The sequence below is a fragment of the Lepisosteus platostomus genome, chromosome 28 (assembly GCF_059453375.1).
Source record: "Lepisosteus platostomus isolate fLepPlt1 chromosome 28, fLepPlt1.hap1, whole genome shotgun sequence".
NCBI lineage: Eukaryota > Metazoa > Chordata > Actinopteri > Semionotiformes > Lepisosteidae > Lepisosteus > Lepisosteus platostomus.
The window spans coordinates 3,416,726-3,436,652 of NC_142638.1; the positions used below are offsets into that span (position 1 = coordinate 3,416,726).

A 19,927-nucleotide genomic window follows, 5' to 3' on the forward strand; every position below is an offset into this window, starting at 1 on the left:
GTTACATATACAATTGATTTATTAATACATAATGTCTCCTTATCAGTATATAAAGTTACAACATATTGATCGTTTGAAATGTATTAAACTCTTTTGTTAGGAGTAATGCAACCAAGAAGATATTGATGTTTTCATGAACATTGTATCTACTGTAAACGACTCCATATGTTCCGACATACTGTAACAGGAGGTGTGGACACCCCTGGAGAGCTAATATGGAGCAACTTAGAACATGGTCAAGCTCATTCCTAAAATACTTAATTCCTTAAGCAGAAGGCACCCTGTTGTAATGGCTCTCTTTTGTCATTGTTGTTTAGAGCACAGTTTGACCCAAATCAAAGGTAATAAATCCAAGGAGAAACAGAACGACTGGGTGAAATCATGTAGGATATGTAACAGGTGGGAAAAGAGAAAAGTGGTGCTTTTCTTTCAGAAGCTTCAATTCTTCATTAATTTTAAAGTCAGAATTCGGACTTTCCTTCATTTAAGACAACATTTCTAAAAAAAGTGCAGTTCTTTTACAGAAATACCAAAGCTGTAAAAATATCTTCAAAAAGACTTGATGACATTTTCTTTATTTGCCCTGCAGCTGGCCATCCACAAACGCTTGTCACTGTAAATCATAGCTTACACATATTTTGGAGATTGCCAGAAGGAGACATGCTTCAATCTTCACCTCTCTGTCTCCATACTGAGAACAGGCTCCAACCTGACTTAAAACCTATACTACACCTGAAGGAGTACGAAAAGTGTGAGAAGGAAAATGAAGAGGTGCTTGATTTGAACATCATGGAAATAAGTACATACTGTTAATTGACTTGCTTAGGCGATATATTGTATTTACAGCCCAGTATGCAAATTTCAGCTTTGCACTGAAAATTGTATTGTGGAGGAATGAAATACTGTACACATGCAAATGTTCTCATTAAGATTGGTAGTATACATCAGAGAGCACAAACCACCAGAGGTTGCACAGTGAACTGCTAGAATGTAAAATCAGTTGAATGTCTGTGATGTTAGTGGCCTCTAATAGATTGCAAAAATGTTGTTGTCCACAGTAACATGTTCTCCATGGTAGCATTTGTACTAAACGTGAACCATTTGTCATTAACCTACACTGCACATAACCTGTCTTTTCAGATTTTATGAAAATATTGTTCCAAATGGGGGGTTATGAAAATGGAGAAAATCAGAAATTGACCGAGTACATACATCAGTACATAAAATAAATAATCATAACCCCTACTTGTAAATGATTTTGCCAAGAATATACCAGAGTGGTTGGTATTAGAAGCACATGAGTTCTTTGTCGTCTGGCACAGCTTTGGGGAAAAGAGTAATAAGTCAGGCACACTTGGTTAAAATATTTATTAAAAATGACAATAGACATACTAAACTACACACAATATAAACATACAAGTTACGATATGTACACATTTTCAAATACCAAAGGCCTATGTTCCAACTACCCATAAAAAAATCCCATTATAATTATCTTGAATAATTGGACCATTATCTTGCTGTGAAAACCAGTGTTTTAGAGGCTTGGGAAAAGCTTCAGGGAGAGCACCACTTGTAGAACACGCTGATAGCTCTGCCAAATCTGTCTTGGAGGAACATTTCCAGTGTCTTCAGGGGCATGAGCCTCACGTCATAACCTCTGATTCTTTTTGGCTTGCTTTTGTCTATGGGCACAATCTCTTCTGTGCTGTTGGGGTCATTGCGACCAATAGCAGCAAAAGTGGGAAACTCTTGAGTAAAGGTGGTGGAGATGTTCTTCCGGTAGCTGGGGCAACAGTAAGCTGACCATAGATATTCAGGCACAGCCACTCTGTCTTTCTTTATCCATCTGTCTTTCCTATAGGGGATGGCCCCTGTCACTATGTAGGCTTCCTTTTCACAGTAGCTGGTGAGCCTTTTGTTGACATCCATCTCCAGCGCAGCCCAAGGTCCATCATTCGACTCTTCCTTCTGTGGCACAATGTTGGTGAGGGTGAAGGTGGAGCATTTCTCAGTGGGATCACTGTGGTGGAGGCTGGGGTTCAGGTGACCTCGGGTGTAGCTGGAGTTAGTGTAGTCTGTCTCAACGGTTTGACTTTCCACCACGTTTTGATCGATTGGACCGGATGGGAAGGGCATCATGTTTCCATCTGCCTTTGTGTAAGCAAGCTAGGTGAGAGAAAAAAATAATGTATCAAGAAATTACAAACATCCAAGATATAGCTCTCTTCCTCTGATTTACTAGAATTCTACAGATTTATTGTGAAATTGCTTCATGTGTTTTTGTGTAAAGATATGTATGTTCCACTGTCATGGTAGATAGGTGAAAACCAGAGGGTTTTAGTGGCTGTGAAAAGCTTTATTTCTGGGAAGTGCTTTTTGCAATAACAATAAAAATTAAGGGGAACTAACTGACACGAAAATGTATGAGTGTGGTTTATAATCTTCTTCTTTCTTCTTGAACTTCCCTGTTGAACGTGCACTACCATAGTCCTGTTGGCCTAAGCAAAACATAGCGAGTAAACTATCTGACTTGCTGTGAGCTATGGCGTGTGAGTTACTGTACAGTATATGCAGTAAAACAAAATAAGAGCAAATGATTCACATTTGTTGTGCATGACCTAACTCCAGGAAAACTAAACATTAACACTGTGATCCTTGTGGTTTGTGGAGACACATATTAATTGAGCAATGTTGTGCTCATAATTATTTTCTTGGCTCTGGCATTTTCAACACTATTTTAAGGTATTTTATAAGAATGCAGAATTTCTGTTATTATCCACAGTTATATTTTCTAATGAGTAACAAAAAACTCAGTCAGCATACATCTGAGAATTCATATGCTAAAATTACAGCTTGAAATATTGTGAACAACAATGAAAAAGCAATGTGGGACTATCCAACCATGTTGTTAAGGCTGATACCCTGGCTAACAGGACATCTTTGTGTGACATCTTTGGATCAATTAAATACTATCAATTGGGTTAGAAAGGATGAGTAGCCCCCTTGTCTAGTTTGTAACTTAATGTTCTTCTGCATCCAAGAATCAACAGCCAAAGGATTAGAATTTATTTTTCACAAACTATCACTCCTATAGCACATCTCTACATCTACTGTACGTTCATTTGTGGTACAACCAAGATATTCAACTGTGGTAACAACTGATGTTCCTGATCACTCTGCGTTGAGTGCTGGAGCAACGATTAGACAAGAAACATCTTTTATTTCAATACACAATCAGGTAATGCATAAATTCATCAATATCTGTCATGCATAAGCAGAATAACATCATGATGAAATGGTACAGCTGTGTTAGCTTCATATGAAATTGTGAGATGAAGCTTATACTTAAGACAAACTTACCTGGGGCTCAAACTTCCAGTGCGTCTTGGGTCTCTTTCCAGATGCTGGGATAAAGAGGTAGGCAGAGTACAAAGGTATACGGCGCTGTCTGTCATAAAGGCTGGCAAAATGGTACTTATTCATGTAACGCTGGCAGATCTTTGCTCCTTCCAGGCCTTTGGGTGGGCATTCATTATAAAAGAAGCTTGTGCAAGGCCCAAAGTCTCCAACATCAGCTCTGGAGAGCCACACAGTAGTAAAAACCAGAATGGCAGATCCTGTCTGAATTTTCTGCATGTCGATGGAGCCTTCTAAAACAATTCAGCCAGCCTAGAAAGGTAAGTGCATCTGAGCTGAAAGCTCGATGTTGAGATCTGCACTTTTCATTTCCTTGTTTCCTTACTGGAAAAGTAACTCTTACATCATTGGCATGAGGAAGATACATTGGTGGTGGTTAATCTGAACTTGTGGGAGGTGTAACTGTATGGGACCCTGACTAACAGCTGAGTGACTGTGTGCTTTTAAGTTCCTCTTCATGTGACTAATGGAATTGTGTAAAACCTTCACTGTGAATGAATTGGCTTGTGTATGCACACATTCTTTACACTTATACTGTACATGCCGTGCCTTCATTCCTACACATTGAAGTGTAACTTAGGGACTTAAAAACAAATACGTCTCCTGCTCCATTCAGATAAATTAATTAAAATAATTCTAATTTTGCTGATACTATAAACTAATAAAATGAAGTTTGATGGAGTTGAATACTAACTACTTCATACTAGAACATATTTTACACCAGGATGCCTGTTATGTTTTATGATCTAAGCCCTACTCTGCCATTTTATCATCTTTATTTTATGCCATTTTATCGCGGGATCAAGAGATGGCTCAGAATTCCAGAGGATAGGACACAAACATTGGGACCAAATTTAGGATGTTGTCTGCCCAACCTGCTGATTCACATTCTGTGGTAAGTCTGGGACTTTCCAGTGATGACGGGTGTTAAACTAGTTTGTCTTTCTTTTGTTACATTTTCTGGTACTTTTAATGTCCTAGTATATAACAAAGGGAAAGGGCAGAAACATTGCAGTAGATCATAATGAGAGGATGGGTAATATGGAAAAAAACAACTGTTTTTAAGGTGAAGACAGCTTTCGGAAACCAGGAATGAAAAAGCAAGAGCATAGTTTGTTACAATTGTCTCTCAACCAATAGAAGGGGACTGAAAAGACAAACTTTAGGCTGCAGTTAACCTAGTCCATCACTGGGTGTCTCTCTAACATTGATGAGTCACTCAGTTTGTACACCTGAAGACACAGATTAAAAGCACCAACACTGATGCTAGAATTAAATTTGAAGATCAACGTAATCTCTGCTTTTAATTTGTCACCTGAACTGAGGTCCAGTACAATGGTTAATAAATTGCCATACATCCTATAAACGACACTTTATAAAAAAAACATTTTTCAATATTAAGGAGCATGTCTGTATCTCTTTTATCATTATGTTCTGTTCTTCCAAATGTTTTTGAAATTAGAATCTTTCTATACTTATTTTCACTTATTGAGAGTATGTGATTTCATCTATTTCAAGAATTTAGGAACACTTTTAATTTTCTTTTCAAACACAAACAGCACATTTGTTCAGTATCTGTACGCTTTATTGCATTTAGCACAAAAACTAATGTATATCTCTCAATAACAGCAACCCCAGAATTACAATGCTGGGTGGCTTTTTCATTAGAGTCTTCTTTTTTGCAAAAGGGACTTTCACAATATATATTTTCATATTTCTACAGTCATCAAAAAGACAATAGTTTAACATTCCAAAGTAAACAAGTACACTGTTTTAATAATAGTCTGGTTATGTTTTACAATCTTCACTGGAGCATTGTCATATTAAAGGGAAAATCCCCAGACATGTTGGAATTATTGTCTAACGCATGTCTCTCCTTGCTCTTTAGATCTCGTTGCTTCGTGTGATTGGTGTAAATTATTAAAATAGCTGTTTGTATAAAGGCTGATACAGCAAACATTCAGTTCCTTTCCAATTTACATACTGTCTCTGGAATAGCCTGTTTTCTATTTGTGTGATTGGTATAAGGAAATAACATGGTGGTGGTACACGGACCCTTTATGGTTCGTGTTGAGAAACATTCCTTTGATCCCTGTGCAATTTCTCTGTCAGTTAATGATGCACAGGTTTCATGCTTGTGTTTAAGCTAATGACGCATTTCACAGGCACTGGTGGCTTTCATAGTGGCACCCTGCTTAAAATCTTATCTAATTTCTTTTGTCAAAAACCTGTCTACAACTGCTGAAATGGTGCAAAGCAAAAAAATATTAAAGATAAAATCTTACTTTACCTGCTGCATCTAATGTCAGGGAAACTACAAGCAGATACCTTTCACATGTTTGAGGAGGATTTTGTCATGTTTCTCGTATTGCAGTGATTTCCAGCTTAAAAGACTGTCGAAGGGAGCATCTAATCCAGCATTCAATGCACTTATCTCGCAGTCAGAGAGTACAGTATCTCCCACATACACCTCTGTTATCTGGCCACTGAAAGAGTAATGGCTGCCCTTCTTTCCACTGCTAGAGGCTGGGTCTTGGCCAAGGTAAATGGATTGCATTCCATGACTGATCTCTCGCAAGCTTCCCTTTTGGTACCTGCTGTGCATCCCATTTACAAATAGCCGAACAGATCCAGTAGCTGACTCCCAGGTCACGCAAATATGTGTCCAGCCTGATGGCGGGGCAGTATCGTTGACTTTAAATGTTGTTTGCTCATTATTTAAAGACATGGCGTATTCTCCTTGATGAACCTTGTAGAGAGTAAGTACGTTGTCTTCATGGGGCGTGGAAATGGAAAACAGGAACATGTTCTTATTCTGGTCAGAGCTGTATCTCAAACAAACTGTGGTTTCTGTGAGAGCTTCATGCCTCTCTGGGATCAGTCTGACATAGAGAGGATCAGAGGCCGTGGGGAAGTAGAAAGCCCTTCCCGTCAGGTCTAGTGAAAAAACAATGTTATCAGCACAAGGGCTGTGTGGCTGAACGAACAGTTATACCTTGCAGTACTTTTGAGAGCTACTGTACAGCTTTCAGCCCGTAGGAATTCATGACAACTGATACTTTTATGCTTTCCTTTATCTCCCATTTTCACGTAGAATTGTTGGGTTAAAAATGTGAATCGCAAAATCTAACTAGATGATACAGTTGGTATATTACTTGTGCACTTTACTTTATGACAGTGGCATGTATTTATTCAGTACAATGCACAATTTCCTATATGAAGAGGAATTACACTGCTATTATATAGTATTATTATATATTATATAGTAAACACTATGTTTTTAAACTGCTGCTTAATGTGTATGACAGGTTGGATGTAAAACCCATAAGGTTTCCATCTCTGAGTTTGTATTTTTGTGCTTTTCATGCTACCCTTTCTTAGATATCAAATCTTAAAGAGAAAATAAAGCTGTACTGTATTTACTTTACTCACCATGATGTCCGTGATGTCTGTGTCTTGAGGAGCTATGATGCCCTGAAAGAATGCATGAGAACAGTGGGGTCTGTGACTCGAATACAGATGAGCATAAAACAACTAAATCCCCTGACACAAACTGCTGAAACAGTGCTGCAGACATCAGTCTGTAACTTCACCATATTTTCCTAAGGACTAAGAGGTATTAAAAAAAAACACCATGAGTGAAGTAAGCAAAAGAGAATATATTACATCTTGTGCATCCAATATCTCAGTAAGACAAAATATTGCCAATGTCTTAACACACTCATAAAGATAAGTTAGTCTCATGGGTTAAATTACCTTATTTTTACAGGATTATGTATTTCTTTTAACTTTTTTGGCAGCTGTTCTTCATGCATGCAGATCTTTGTAAACTTTGTTTACTATGTCCACAAAGATGTAAACAAATCTGTCCTGTTAGAGACTAAGGAGTTAGGTTCAGTACCATAAACTTGTCTTCCTCTCTTGAGACTAGAGGCTTATTGATTATTACAAGACAGTCTTATTCAACACTGTCTTGAACAGCTACACAGATAACTGAAATCCAGCTGTTAATTTTTCTCTCCCATTACACCTTTCTGATCAGAAAACAAAAACTAAAAAGCAACTCTACAAAATATGTTTCTGTGTGATATTTAGTGGTCTTACCTAAGAATTACAATAAACTATTACACCACATAGGTAATAACCAAATCTCAGTTGTAGGTCCCTTTCCAGGCCATAAAGGCCCATGGGGGAGTGGGGGGCATGGGCCACCATTCGACTTGACTATCCAACACTGGAAGTGATGTGGTCAGCATCACACTCCAGCTGGCCTATCACCACAGGAAGGATTGACACCCAGTACTCATTTGGAGAGCAGGCTGAGTTGGTGACTTGGGAGCTGTCTGGAAGGAATTAGAGCTATATCACTTGCCCCTACCTGGGATTGAACCCAGGACCTTCCGCTCTGGAGCTAGACACCCTTGCCCTCTGAGCTACCACAGCTCCTCAGTTGTTGCTAAAGATTATGTCTTTTTCATGAGATACTTAAAATGCAATAAAGAAATTGGATCCCTCCACCAATTCATTGTGGGAAAGCTGCTTATTCCTGGTAAGAATTGCAGAACCCTGGAGACACTCCTGGGAACGCAAGGTACAGCTGCATTCCTGCCCAGGACCTTTTATTGGAATATTTTTTAAATGTGTCCTTACCATGTGTGGAGTGACAGTGTTCATGCAGTGCAGAGTATTTTGCAGAGAGCTCGAAATTGCTCATTTTTAATTCCAGCATTTCAACCTTGATTCTTGTATTTTCTTCTGTCAAGTCGTACAGCTGCTTTTCTAACTCTCCCTGATGGTGCAGCAGTGTTTGGTTTTCAGACTTTGCTTTGTCTAGTGCTTTAACAAGCTTGTGATTGTCATTCTTCAATTCTGCAATAATATCAGACAAGTTTGAGTTCTGGCTTTGCAATAAATCAATAAGATATTCCTTCTCCATGATTTTACTTCCAAGGTCACTGATAGTGTCAGATAAGTAACTATTGCCATTCTTTAAATCTCTATTAGAAACACTGAGGTTAGCATTTTGTTCCATCAAGTGTTTCATGGAGTCTGTCAAATTCCTATTCTCAGACTCTAGCTCTACGTTTAAAGCAGACACATTTTTTATCTGACTTTGCAAAATCTTGTTATAGTCAGACAAGTTCTTAGTTGTGTTCTGTAACTGGGAATTGAAGTCAGACAGGTTTCTGTTCACACTGCTCAGCTTGATACTAGAGTCAGACAATTCCTTGTTTTGACTCCACAGTTTTTTGTTGGTATCTGAAAGGTTCCATTTATCTTGTTGTAGCTGAGACTGATTCTTCAGAGATTCGTCCTTTTCTAATGACGTTCTTTTATCTACAAAAAAAAGGAGAACAAAATACAGTGTTCAAACTTGAAAAACCTTGGACAGAGTGGTTTACAATCATATCTACAGTATGTGTATGATTTTTTAAAATTTTGTATTGTACTCACAGAAATCACCCAGCACTATATTGGTAGCTACTAGCAGACAGCACACTGTCGTCACAAAGAATAAAATCCGTTGATAGGAACCTAATGCGCATTCGGCACTCCTTCCTGGAACTGAGAACAAAACATTCAACAAGAAAGTCCCCTGAAGAGTCTGGCAACAACATTAAAACTATATACTGTCTGTAGAAATCAACTGATGAATTAGAAGTTAAGAAACAGGTACATATTTCACACATTGTTGCGGAAAAATTATAATTCAATAGTAAGGTTTTGGTATATGGTGGAGAAGTCCACAGCTTTAGGGTGTTTCATAAAGATATGTTACTAAGCCCTTTTAAAATAAATGCTGTAAAAATGTGTTTAATTTTGACTGTTTTCTCCATCCTCTAATTAAGACATAAAAGGGGCTCCTGAAAGGTTAAATCAGTGAAGTCCTGTTGAATTTTTCAAGTGGAAACAGACTAACCACTGCCGGGCCTGGGTTGGCTTTAGTCAGGCAGAGTTCTCTTGTTTTTCTGTATAACATCACCACCTGGTATCTGTTGTGACAGATACACAGCACCTGTAATCAGATCGTATTCTACTGTAAGGCACTATTGAGCTTGAAGCATTCAAATTGTACAAATCATCCTCCTGATATCAAAAGACATAGAGCCAGCCATCAGCAAAACTCCCATTAATCAGAGAAAATGACACCTTCCAATCTTTTGTGACCAAAATTACCTCTACGTTGCCCAGCATTGCCATCCAAGTCAGTAAGTAAAGACTTAGCTCAAATAAAGCCTGATGCACCTATTTTGGATAATAGAAACTGATTGCAAAGATACTGAATGAGGACAATCACAAACTCTACCAGTTAAACTAACTAGGTCTGAAACATGAGAAATAAGAGTTAGGGGAGTATTATACCATCATGAAACCAACTTCTAAAAAATGCCAGCATTCACCATCCTGAGGTGCTGATGTCCTTCTCGGCAATCAGTTGTGACACCTCACTGATCTCACAGATCTAGTAGTTCTGTTTTATAGGGCTGATAAATGCCTATGGACATGCTGTCATCAAAAGGTGTTCCACAGATCAGACATTCCAAAAATTACATTATTTGTTGTTCACCTGCCACCAATTCAGAAATCATATCGAGAGAATCTTTTCCCATGCACTAAAATTCCCCAAGGGTTTATTTTTATTTCAGTCACAAAAGTGACTTGAGGATTTGTTGAGTGATATCCCTCTAGAGAATATCATTGCATTTTTATGGGCTCTCAGAGTATGTACTGTACACATACATCTACTAAGGAACTAAAGGAAGATATCGTATGAGGTTAAAGATCTTTGGTGGCAAATCAAGCGCCGTTATATACTGCACATAAAAAATGGAAAGTTGATTAAAGACAGCTTTTGATCTCTGTAGATAAAGTACACAAATGTACACAAACAGTATACAAATGGTCCCGAATTCATCCGACAAAGATAAAATTACATCTTCAGTTTTAGTCTTAATTTAAAACTACAGGAACTATAACAAAAAGGACTCTGTGAATTTAAGATGTGGTTAACAATGCCCAAAATTTACCTCCCTCTTCTCCATCTTGGGACCCAATCCGAGAATACCCTTGGAGTGAGGGGACAAGGTCCCCAGTGTAGATAGGTCTCATTTCCATGGTTATTGTGATGTGGGGAGAGAAAGATCTTTGTCTGGCACAGATTTCCGTGTCCCGTTTATATGGGTTCTAAAGTGTAGGAAGAATGACTCTGGGACTGTTCTTGTGTATTAACCCAGGTAAAGTACAGACTCCCCCCACACACATACACACTGAATAACTTAAACAACATTGTTATTGTTTGTGGTTAACATTTAGTTAATCCATTTGTGAATCCTGGACATCTACCGTAGCTCCTTCTTTTACTTCTGTTTTTTCTTCTGGCTGCTCTGAAAAGAAATTATTGATACAGACTCTTTCACATGTTCTTTTTGAACACAATTAAAACCTTTTAAAGAATACATGTATTTGGCGTTAGTGAGAGAATATGGATGATGAATGAGTATGACTGAAAAAACAGATAAGTAGTTTTGTTTTATTTTAACAATTCACACCTTTGAAAATGATGGAAAACTTTATAAGTAAGCCTAAGATATAACTGAGGGTACAGACAACTAGTTACTAGTGAACAGACATTCTTGGCTCTGAGTGAAAGCAGAAGTTCTAAAAGGTTTTTTTCTGAAAGTTAGGTAGTTAGTTTACTTCCTTTTTCATCATAAATGAGTCACAGCACCATTTATATTGGGATACAGAGTCCCTTTCTTCCAAATTGTCTCTCTGGGTTTTTGTTTTTGGTGCAGAATGAGCTGTTCTGTTTCAAATCACTGCACATTTTATTATCCTCAGTATTTTTCTTTAATATGCACGCTTTATTTCATTTGCAACTTAGGGTAAGAGGTTAGTTTACAAGGGTTAGGGATAGAGTTAGTGTTAGTAAATACGATATAAGTGTTGCATTAAAATGGGTGACCATTTTGGAAAACGGGCACAATGTTCATTTTGTTTTAAAAAATGAGAATGTCTTGAAACAAGGACAGGTGGATGTTATCACAGGTTCATGAGCATATTTGAATGTATAAAGGTCTATTCACACTAAACACAATGGTTTGAGTTACAAGAGGTGATGATGTAACAAAATAATAGTTTTGATCAATAGATTTTACACTGGATACAATACAACATGTTGTACTGGAACAACAAAATAAAAAACAGAATTGGGCTCTGCAAATTTATTGCTTGACAATTGGAGAGCTGAAGAATCAAACAAAAGTGACATTCCCAGGGGGCAGGCAGGCACAAATACAAGATTACTATCAAGAGAGTGAAATGGTCCCTTTATCACACTTCTGTTTCTTTCTGGTCTCACTCCATGGACTGCACACTGCAGTTGAGGTTTTTATGTACAGTGTGAAATTGCTTGGTTTTGGTTGTGATGGTTTTATCATTAAGAGTGTCTTAATAGCCTTTCTTCTGTACAGATTAAAGAGATTACATTCTTAAATCTGTCTATATCTGACACACCTTTGACTTTACAGATCCTGCATACTCTTCTTTAGGCCTCCCTGCAGTAGTTTTTTACTCAGCAGGTAAAGAGACAAAACTGGACCCTGCATGGTTAAAAAAAAGCCATGAGGGTTGTCCTGTAAATGTATCTTGTATCAATCAGTTTACTTCCTTATTATTACATTTAAATATGATCCCAAGCCTAAATCCAATTTCATTGTATTACCTGTAGTCTAACAACGGCTTTATTCATGTGATGTGTTTTGCTGTTATATCTCAGTACTAAACTGATTTTTTGGGGTCTAAGCTGTATATGTCAGCATCCCAGTGTATTGAACTAATCACACTTTAGTATTTAAAACTGATTATTCTGTTTTTAAGCAACCAGGGATATAAACAAAGCACTCTTGTGTAACAAGATATATATAGTAAGGGCCAATATACAGAAATACTGTTTATCCCTTTTAAAGGTTAAAGGTTTGAGCACTGGCTTGAAGAAAAATAGAAGACAATTTAGTATATACAGTATATAAATAAGTTCCTGTATTAAAGCTTTGTATAATTTACTGCATAGCTGATTCTGAAAACCTCATATAATATATGTTAGTTCATTTGATTCTCGAATATATAATCTAATCTTCAAAATACACCTCCAGTCCTTCAAAATCTTATCCAGGTACGTGGATAGTCTTAATAGACTATCTCCATAGGGTGAAATTCCCTTTAATATTTAGTTTAAATAAGTTGGTTTTAAGGGCTGTTTTTAATAACTTTCTGTGTCAGTAGTTCTCAACAGCATTTAAAAGTGCTGAACATGGTGTCATTAAAACCCAACAAATCGCATCTGGGGGCTTTTCTTGCAGCAGCTGCTGTTGAAATTTTAGAACCTTTGCAGACCTGATAACATCAGACCTGACAAACTTGATTTGTTGGCTCTTTGTATTGAGAGGTTTATGCAATGGTTACAGCTTGCAGGTCGTGATGTTCCTTTAACTTTGAAAGGAATATTACTTGATTCATCACTATTAGTATTAGAGGCAAAAGCTCTATTAATACTGTATCATCTGTTGCATAATAACTAGTACTAAATGTCACAATTTCTGATGAGTTGGGAGAGTTTGGTTATGACCACACTTGACATATGGCCTGGATACTCCTGGACTATGGCATATACATAATCATATATTTTATTACCTGCTTCAGGTAGATTTAAAGGAACCTTTTTCTTAAGCACTGAAAATAGAACAGTTTGATGGGAATATACTGGAGAACAGAATGATCTGATGAGTCCTTAGCACCATCTTTTGGAATGATTTAGCTAGACACCTGGAAAAGCTAAGTCTGTTGTCACAGGTTACTCATACTCAGTAGATTGTGTACATGTAGCTGTGGTGCAGCTCTGGGAGTGATAAGTTTGTATTTATGTTAAGAAATATTTGGCAGTTTAATTTTTGTGATGTTTGCAATATTATATAAGAATAAGATATAAGATATATCCACTCCAGACATGACAATTATAGCAACACAATAGGCCGCTCATGCTGTATCTGAAGTATAAAAGGACACAGAAATGTCCTTTATTTTTACAGTTAACCTCTGAGAGAACAATGATGTCTCTCTGCTCAACTCACCGGAAGGACTTTCACAATAAACTTATTTCAAAACTGATTTGTGTTGTGACTTCTTACTTGCCAACACACTACAGTTTTATCAAAGTCATACTAGACTTTCCATAAGTATTGTTTTAAATGTCTGTATAACACGATGTCTCTGTGTATGATTAAAAGTGATTGTATTATTTTTATTTTTGTATCTGATTTTAATGGCTGCCTGTGAAATTGTGGTCATTATCATAATAGATTCATATATTTTATTAATTGATTTACAGTTCCCTTCCACTCATTTTTTTATCTGGTAAGAACATCAGTAACCCGTTCCCAGGTTTCACCAATCACCCCAAAAAACAACAAAATGATCAAAATACATGTACTTTTCTTACTTCATTTCCATCTGTACAACATTCTTCTCTGCTTGTGTGTTTATTTGAGAACAAAAGCAATCATTTCTATGAGACGGCACATGACCAGCTGAGTAATAAATTCAGCCATTTAGAGATGCACTGTAAATGAAAAAGAATATCTAGAAACAAAGAGCAATAGTCGAGTATGCAGTCTTTAAACAGTGAAACATAGCGGGAAAAACTCTAACAATAACATTTTCCAGTGGTTTTACAGATCCTGTTTATCCAGAACTACAGTACAGTACCTCCAGTGATAATGTACTGTAGGTAAACTAGTGTAGGATCATTGTTAATCAGAGAAAGAACATCCACACCCTTAATTATACAATGAATGCAAATAATTCCAAATAATAGTGAAATTAAAGTTTTAAACCAAACACAGAATGCTTAACACAAAAAAACAATATAATTTTACAATTGTCATTTAGGCCCCTAATCTGTTTCTGTTGTTGCTTATCATCTTCCTGTAGTTGTGTGATAGTCAGTCAGGTTTCTGATCTCTGCCTGTAGTTATGTGTTAATGTCAGTCGGATTCCTGATCTCTGCCTGTAGTTGTGAATTATAGTTAGTCAGTTTTCAGATCAATGCTTATAGCTGTGTATTGTAGTCCATCAGGTACTAGGTACATCAGGTACATATACTGTGTTATGTTCAGGCAGGTTTTAATCCATGCTGAAAGGAAAAGAGATGAAAGACCATGTTTTGGGTGTGGAGCCTTCTTCAGATGTGAATTCTCTGTTATAGTCAGTTGGGTTCCTGATCTCTGCCTGTAGATGTTTAATACGGTAAGTCAGTTTCATGATCTCTGCCTGTAGATGTTTAATACGGTAAGTCAGTTTCCTGATCTCTGCCTGTAGTTGTGTGTTATAATCAGTCAGGTGCCTGATCTCTGCCTGTAGTTGTGTGTTATAATCAGTCAGGTTCCTGTTGTCTCCCTGTAGTTGTGTGTTATAGTCAGTCAGGTTCCTGTTGTCTCCCTGTAGTTGTGTGTTATAGTCAGTCAGGTTCCTGTTGTCTCCCTGTAGTTGTGTGTTATAGTCAGTCAGGTTCCTGATCTCCAGTTTCAGCTGTTCGTGCTGCAGACTGTCGTCTCTCGATGCTCTGTTATCTGACAAAAAATTTGATTAATTTGATTAATACTGCCAGAATTTTTAAAATGCTTAGAAGTGGCACTTTTTTCTACTATGTAATTAACATGGAATTTCACCTTCGGAGGATTCCTAAACTACAGTAATAAAGCAAAATTGCTAACTAAAAGTAACTTAACATTTTGTAGACAAGGGGAATCCATGGTATACTGTACATATTATATCAAAATCTTCAGTTAATGTTACAATATCCACTAGATACTGGACACATTTACAAAGAGTTAGAATGGAAAAAAACCCTAAATAACCTTTTATTAGGCACATACTATTTCATTAGATAATTACTGTATTATATATTTTAAAAATAAAATGCTTTAATGCAATTTAATAGTACATATTCACAATGTAATACAGTAATATTTTAGCAATGTTTAAAGTAATCATAATTACAAATTAATTTCCACACAAACATCTTCAGGTGTATATTTTTTGTGTTAAATTGTTTCTGGGTGTGATTGAAAATCAATTTATCATTTTATTAGGCATAATCATTGCAAATGTTTTAAAAAAATAAAATTAGTTTTTGTATTGTAAAAAATAGTCGTTTCTGCCACAATAAGTACAGTGGTGCAAACAAAAGTCCAACTACCAAATTAAAAACCAATCAGGTCTGGTTACTCCATACACTTCCGCACACAGAAATAAAAAACTGAAAAGAAGCTTTGTATCAGTAAGGAAAGAGTTCTAATTTCATCTGCCTAATGTTACGCTTAACTGGTCATTTTAATAATTGCACACTTTCAGATTGTGCAATTCAGAAAAATTTAATTATTTTTGCTGTCTTAAAGTGGTAAGTTAAAAAATACTTTTATTATGCTACATACGTAAGGGCTAGGTAAAACTCTTCCTTCAAACAAGGAAAACTAGAACCACACTTTATTAGTAATGTAACATACTGTAATAGTAACACTTTAATAGTTACCACTTAAGTTTATTTTCACTGTGCATTATAAGGCATTCTTTACTTCATTACAGAAAAACAACTTATTAAATTTTTATTGTAGGTTTTGAATTATACATGTCTAATATACATACTGTACCATATATTAGGAATATATTACTGACAAAACAAGTACAGAGAAAACTTTTACACAAATACTGTCCTGATGTCATATAGCATACACCTAAAATAAAACAATACTGAAAGAATTATAGGCAACAGTTTATTAATGTTTGAAATATACTCACATAGAACACCCAGAACTATACTGGTAATGAGCAACAGGAAGCAGAGAACTACAAAAGGGAGCAGAATCCATTGATGTAAATTTGCTGAATAATCCCAAGATTTCACTGGAGTTGAAACTGTGGCAAGAAAGAGGAATTAGTGTATAAAGTGAAGAAAGAGCTAATTATATTTTCATTTCAATTGTATGCTGTTGTATACAATTGAAATTGAATTTTGTATTCTGGGAATATCATCCTAGGACTTAAACACTTACCCACATGTGGCCAAACTTGAGGTGGTTTGTCATTTTCCAGAACCTGCGATTTCTGAGTCCATTGAGCAAAGAACTTCTGAACCATAGCTGTTACAGGTAAAGTGACACGACTGTGTCTGAAATGCTTGCAACCGTGCTGTGCTTTTCTGAAATATAAAAATGATATAGGCGGAAAGAAAGAAATGTTAACATAGCTGAAATAACCAATAGAAACCTTCCTCATCTATTACATAAGGAAAGTCTAAAATACAGCTTCTATTTGTTTCATAAAAGTCAGAAGGTGCTCATCACTTAGGGCTCTTAGAACTGTCCTGAAACCTTGCTCTCTACTTCTCTATTCCAAACTGGTTGGGAAGGTTTTTGGGTAATATGGGTGCTTTGATCCATTGTTTTTGTTTCCAACCAAACTAGACATTTCTGTTTTTAGTAAATTGGTGCTTTGTGTGGTTTAGTTTCACTTGTACCTTAAAACGTGGAGGCATTGATCACCTGGTTAACTTGGTATTTGCGGTTCAATGCAATCAATGTGGTTGCATTGGGTCTTTGTCAAATATTGTTTTTGTTCACAAAAAAGTAACATATGTAAGATAATTTTGATAGCAAATGACTAATTCTCTGCTAAGCCAGCTAAGTTCATATGCAATGAACTCCTCATTCATTGTTTTGTGACATTCCTTATACCCACCTACCACTTCTATCGTTGCCCTAGTAGCATCTCCGTGCTGCCCATGGTAGAACTCATAAATGTACTATTCTTATGGGCTGATATTCACAGTGCAAATGTGTAATAACCTGAATGTCCACAGGATATTTATATATGATTCAAAATTTAATATGAGATTTTCTGGGAAACAGCTCTGTGAATCTTGACAGCAAGGAGAACAATTTGTGCACAATTGTGCTGCTAAAACAGATCAATTTCATGGAGAAGAAGTGACGGATTTGGGATTAATCAATTCCCAGTTTCCATTCAAACTCATACGCAGTAGTCATGCTACGAGGATAACGAAAGGTGAAAGATGTGTTGCTGGTTTTAATCATTGAGCAAATCTGAATCAGGTTTTAAGGTTCCATTTAGAGGGTTTTGCCAGCCCTGTCATTTCGTTTCGTTTGAGTTAACATCAAACACTAAAATATTCAATTGCAATTCCTTATATATATTCATTGTCTTATGGTCTCCCTTTGATGTGCATGACAGCTCTTTGACACCTCTCTTTGGCTCTCATACTTCCTAATGAGCATCAAATAAGATCTGGTACTATTTAACTTCCTAGAGAACTGAACAACGTTATTTCAATTTAACAATCTCACAACAGTATACACAATTGTTTTTATTGATGACACCATTACTTAGAAATACAGAAAACTGCTTCTTATTCATTCTTATTAACAACAAATACAGACATCAAATCAGTATTATGATCAGTAACTGTTTGTAACAGTTAACTGGAGGCCCTTTTTAAATCAGAGACCACAAAATCCATTATTCATATTTTAGATCAATTATTAAATTAAGTCACATTTTCTCCCACCAACTCTATGAAATAAAGTTTGCAAAGACCCATAAAAGAAGCTCAATGGAAACTACAAAATATTGGGATTGTAATTTGCAGCTTGGAGGTCATCTTAAGTTTTAAATTGGACCTAATATGAGTTCAAATACAAATATTAATTTGTTTACAAAAAACTAATAATTAGAAAACTGGAGTTAAAAGACTGATGCAAAGCAAAGTAGAAAAACGTTTAGGAATATTTAAGGTATAACGTTTATAGTACCTTAGCAAAAGTATCCACCCCTTCCAATCATGTATCATTTTGTTGAATTACAAAATGGTACATGATGATAAAAAATACTTTTTTAATTTTTAAACTAAATATTTTGAATCACTATTTGAATAATTAAACGTAAGTGAAACTTGAATGATTACATAAAAGTTAAATGTAAGCAAACGCTGCAAAGCAAATCAAAAATGCGAAAATTCTCACGTTTATAAACGAATGGAGGTAGTTTAAAAAAAAACACCAAAAATGGAAACGCAGGTTTCTTGCGATCTGTAGTACATCTCATGCAGAGTGTGCCATCTGCTGTTGAAGGAGTAGCCCCTCATCTCCAGGCACATGAGTGAAATATCCAGGGCGGAGGTGTGCAGCACAAGTCCAAGTCCTTGAGCGCTGCTGTGTCTTCAGAACTCTTATTTTTTCAGTCCCACTGATTTGCTTAATTGGATCAGTGTAGGAGCTCTTATTCAAAGACGCCTGTACACCTTGCTGGATTGCCAGGAGCCTGCCCAGCTACTGTTGACAACTACATCTCATGTTGTCAAAGCCAATAACATTGCTTGTTTCGAGAAAGAGCTGGCTATGATCCTCAAATCAATTAGCTACTAACGACCAAACCAAAACTGTCTTACTGTATGTGTTTATGTTGTTATGAATTTAGCTCTCCAGGGACCAACACACGACAGCACTGAAACTGGAGAAATCAATATTGCAAATGTTCCTGCTGGAGATAGACTTGCCACTGTTAGGGGCATTCTGTCCATGGATGTAAGCTTTACATAAAAATACAGTATACTTATTTTAAAAAGTTTATTTTTGAAATTTTAAAGGCAAAATATTGTTTGTCGCAAAAAAAGAAACAGAATCAGACTTGAAGAAGGCTGAGAAAAGTTCATGATGATTATGTTTTCTCACGTGGCTTTAAAGCTGGACAAATGGTATTAGGAAAATATTGTTTGTTGATATCAATCTTCTCACAGATGCTGAATCTTCTGTTCCTACATTCATCCGCAAAAAAACTCACCTTGGATATAATTGCACAGTCCTTGTGAGTGTGGTTTGTATTACTAAAGGAAAACCTTTGAAAACAAGACACAGATATTAACCTTTGTAAGATAGCACATTGAAGAAAAGTCAGTTCTGCCAAACCTTTAGAATAATTTAAATTTCTTAGTTAGCAAAGCTATTCAGCACAGCTCTCAGATCAAACTAGGGCAGATGTTTCAGACTCCTGAGCTGGGTCTTGTTCTAAATCCATTCAGGACTGTTCTCCAAAAAGCAAAAATTAAATCAGAAAAATGTACACAAGAAGCTGAAAATGCAGCCTTTCATGGTAATGATTTTTTAAATGTTTTTCATTAAGTCAGTATAGGCACCTGCAAGTATTTAATATAATTAGTATAATATAAATCATAGTTATAATCTTAATTCTAATATTTTCCACATTTCAATTATCTGCATATATTTATAATAATAATAACAATAATAATAAAAGTATTTTAAAAGTGTCTTCTCAAAGTGCTTTTCATTACAGGTATATACTATATAGATTAATTTGTATAAGATATAGTAAATAATATACATATATAACTACAAGAGGGACAAACAAATGCACTTAC

The 19,927-nt window shown here is 36.1% G+C and overlaps 2 protein-coding genes across 4 annotated transcripts; both read right to left on the minus strand.

The window, feature by feature from the left end:
• Window positions 1-1,353: 1,353 nt before the first annotated feature.
• LOC148638577 (endonuclease domain-containing 1 protein-like) lies at window positions 1,354-4,025 on the minus strand. Its single transcript, XM_088623277.1, has 2 exons — window positions 3,364-4,025; window positions 1,354-2,169 (listed from the first exon to the last, which is right to left on the minus strand). Exons 1-2 carry the CDS (start codon window positions 3,637-3,639, stop codon window positions 1,558-1,560), a joined length of 888 nt encoding a protein of 295 aa, XP_088479403.1. The 5' UTR covers window positions 3,640-4,025; the 3' UTR covers window positions 1,354-1,557.
• A 958-nt stretch (window positions 4,026-4,983) lies between these two features.
• Window positions 4,984-16,875, minus strand: LOC148638578 (uncharacterized). Of its 3 annotated transcripts, XM_088623275.1 has the most exons (8): window positions 16,530-16,874; window positions 16,276-16,392; window positions 14,486-15,047; window positions 10,449-14,443; window positions 8,875-8,985; window positions 8,071-8,757; window positions 6,853-6,894; window positions 4,984-6,357 (listed from the first exon to the last, which is right to left on the minus strand). In XM_088623275.1, the coding sequence occupies exons 4-8, from the start codon at window positions 10,534-10,536 to the stop codon at window positions 5,735-5,737; spliced, it is 1,551 nt and encodes a 516-aa protein (XP_088479401.1). In that variant the 5' UTR covers window positions 10,537-14,443; window positions 14,486-15,047; window positions 16,276-16,392; window positions 16,530-16,874; the 3' UTR covers window positions 4,984-5,734. The 3 variants fall into 3 exon arrangements, with proteins under 3 accessions (XP_088479401.1, XP_088479400.1, XP_088479402.1); XM_088623274.1 differs by having other exon boundaries at window positions 10,449-15,047; XM_088623276.1 differs by lacking the exon at window positions 8,875-8,985 and having other exon boundaries at window positions 10,449-15,047; window positions 16,530-16,875.
• Window positions 16,876-19,927: the final 3,052 nt, after the last annotated feature.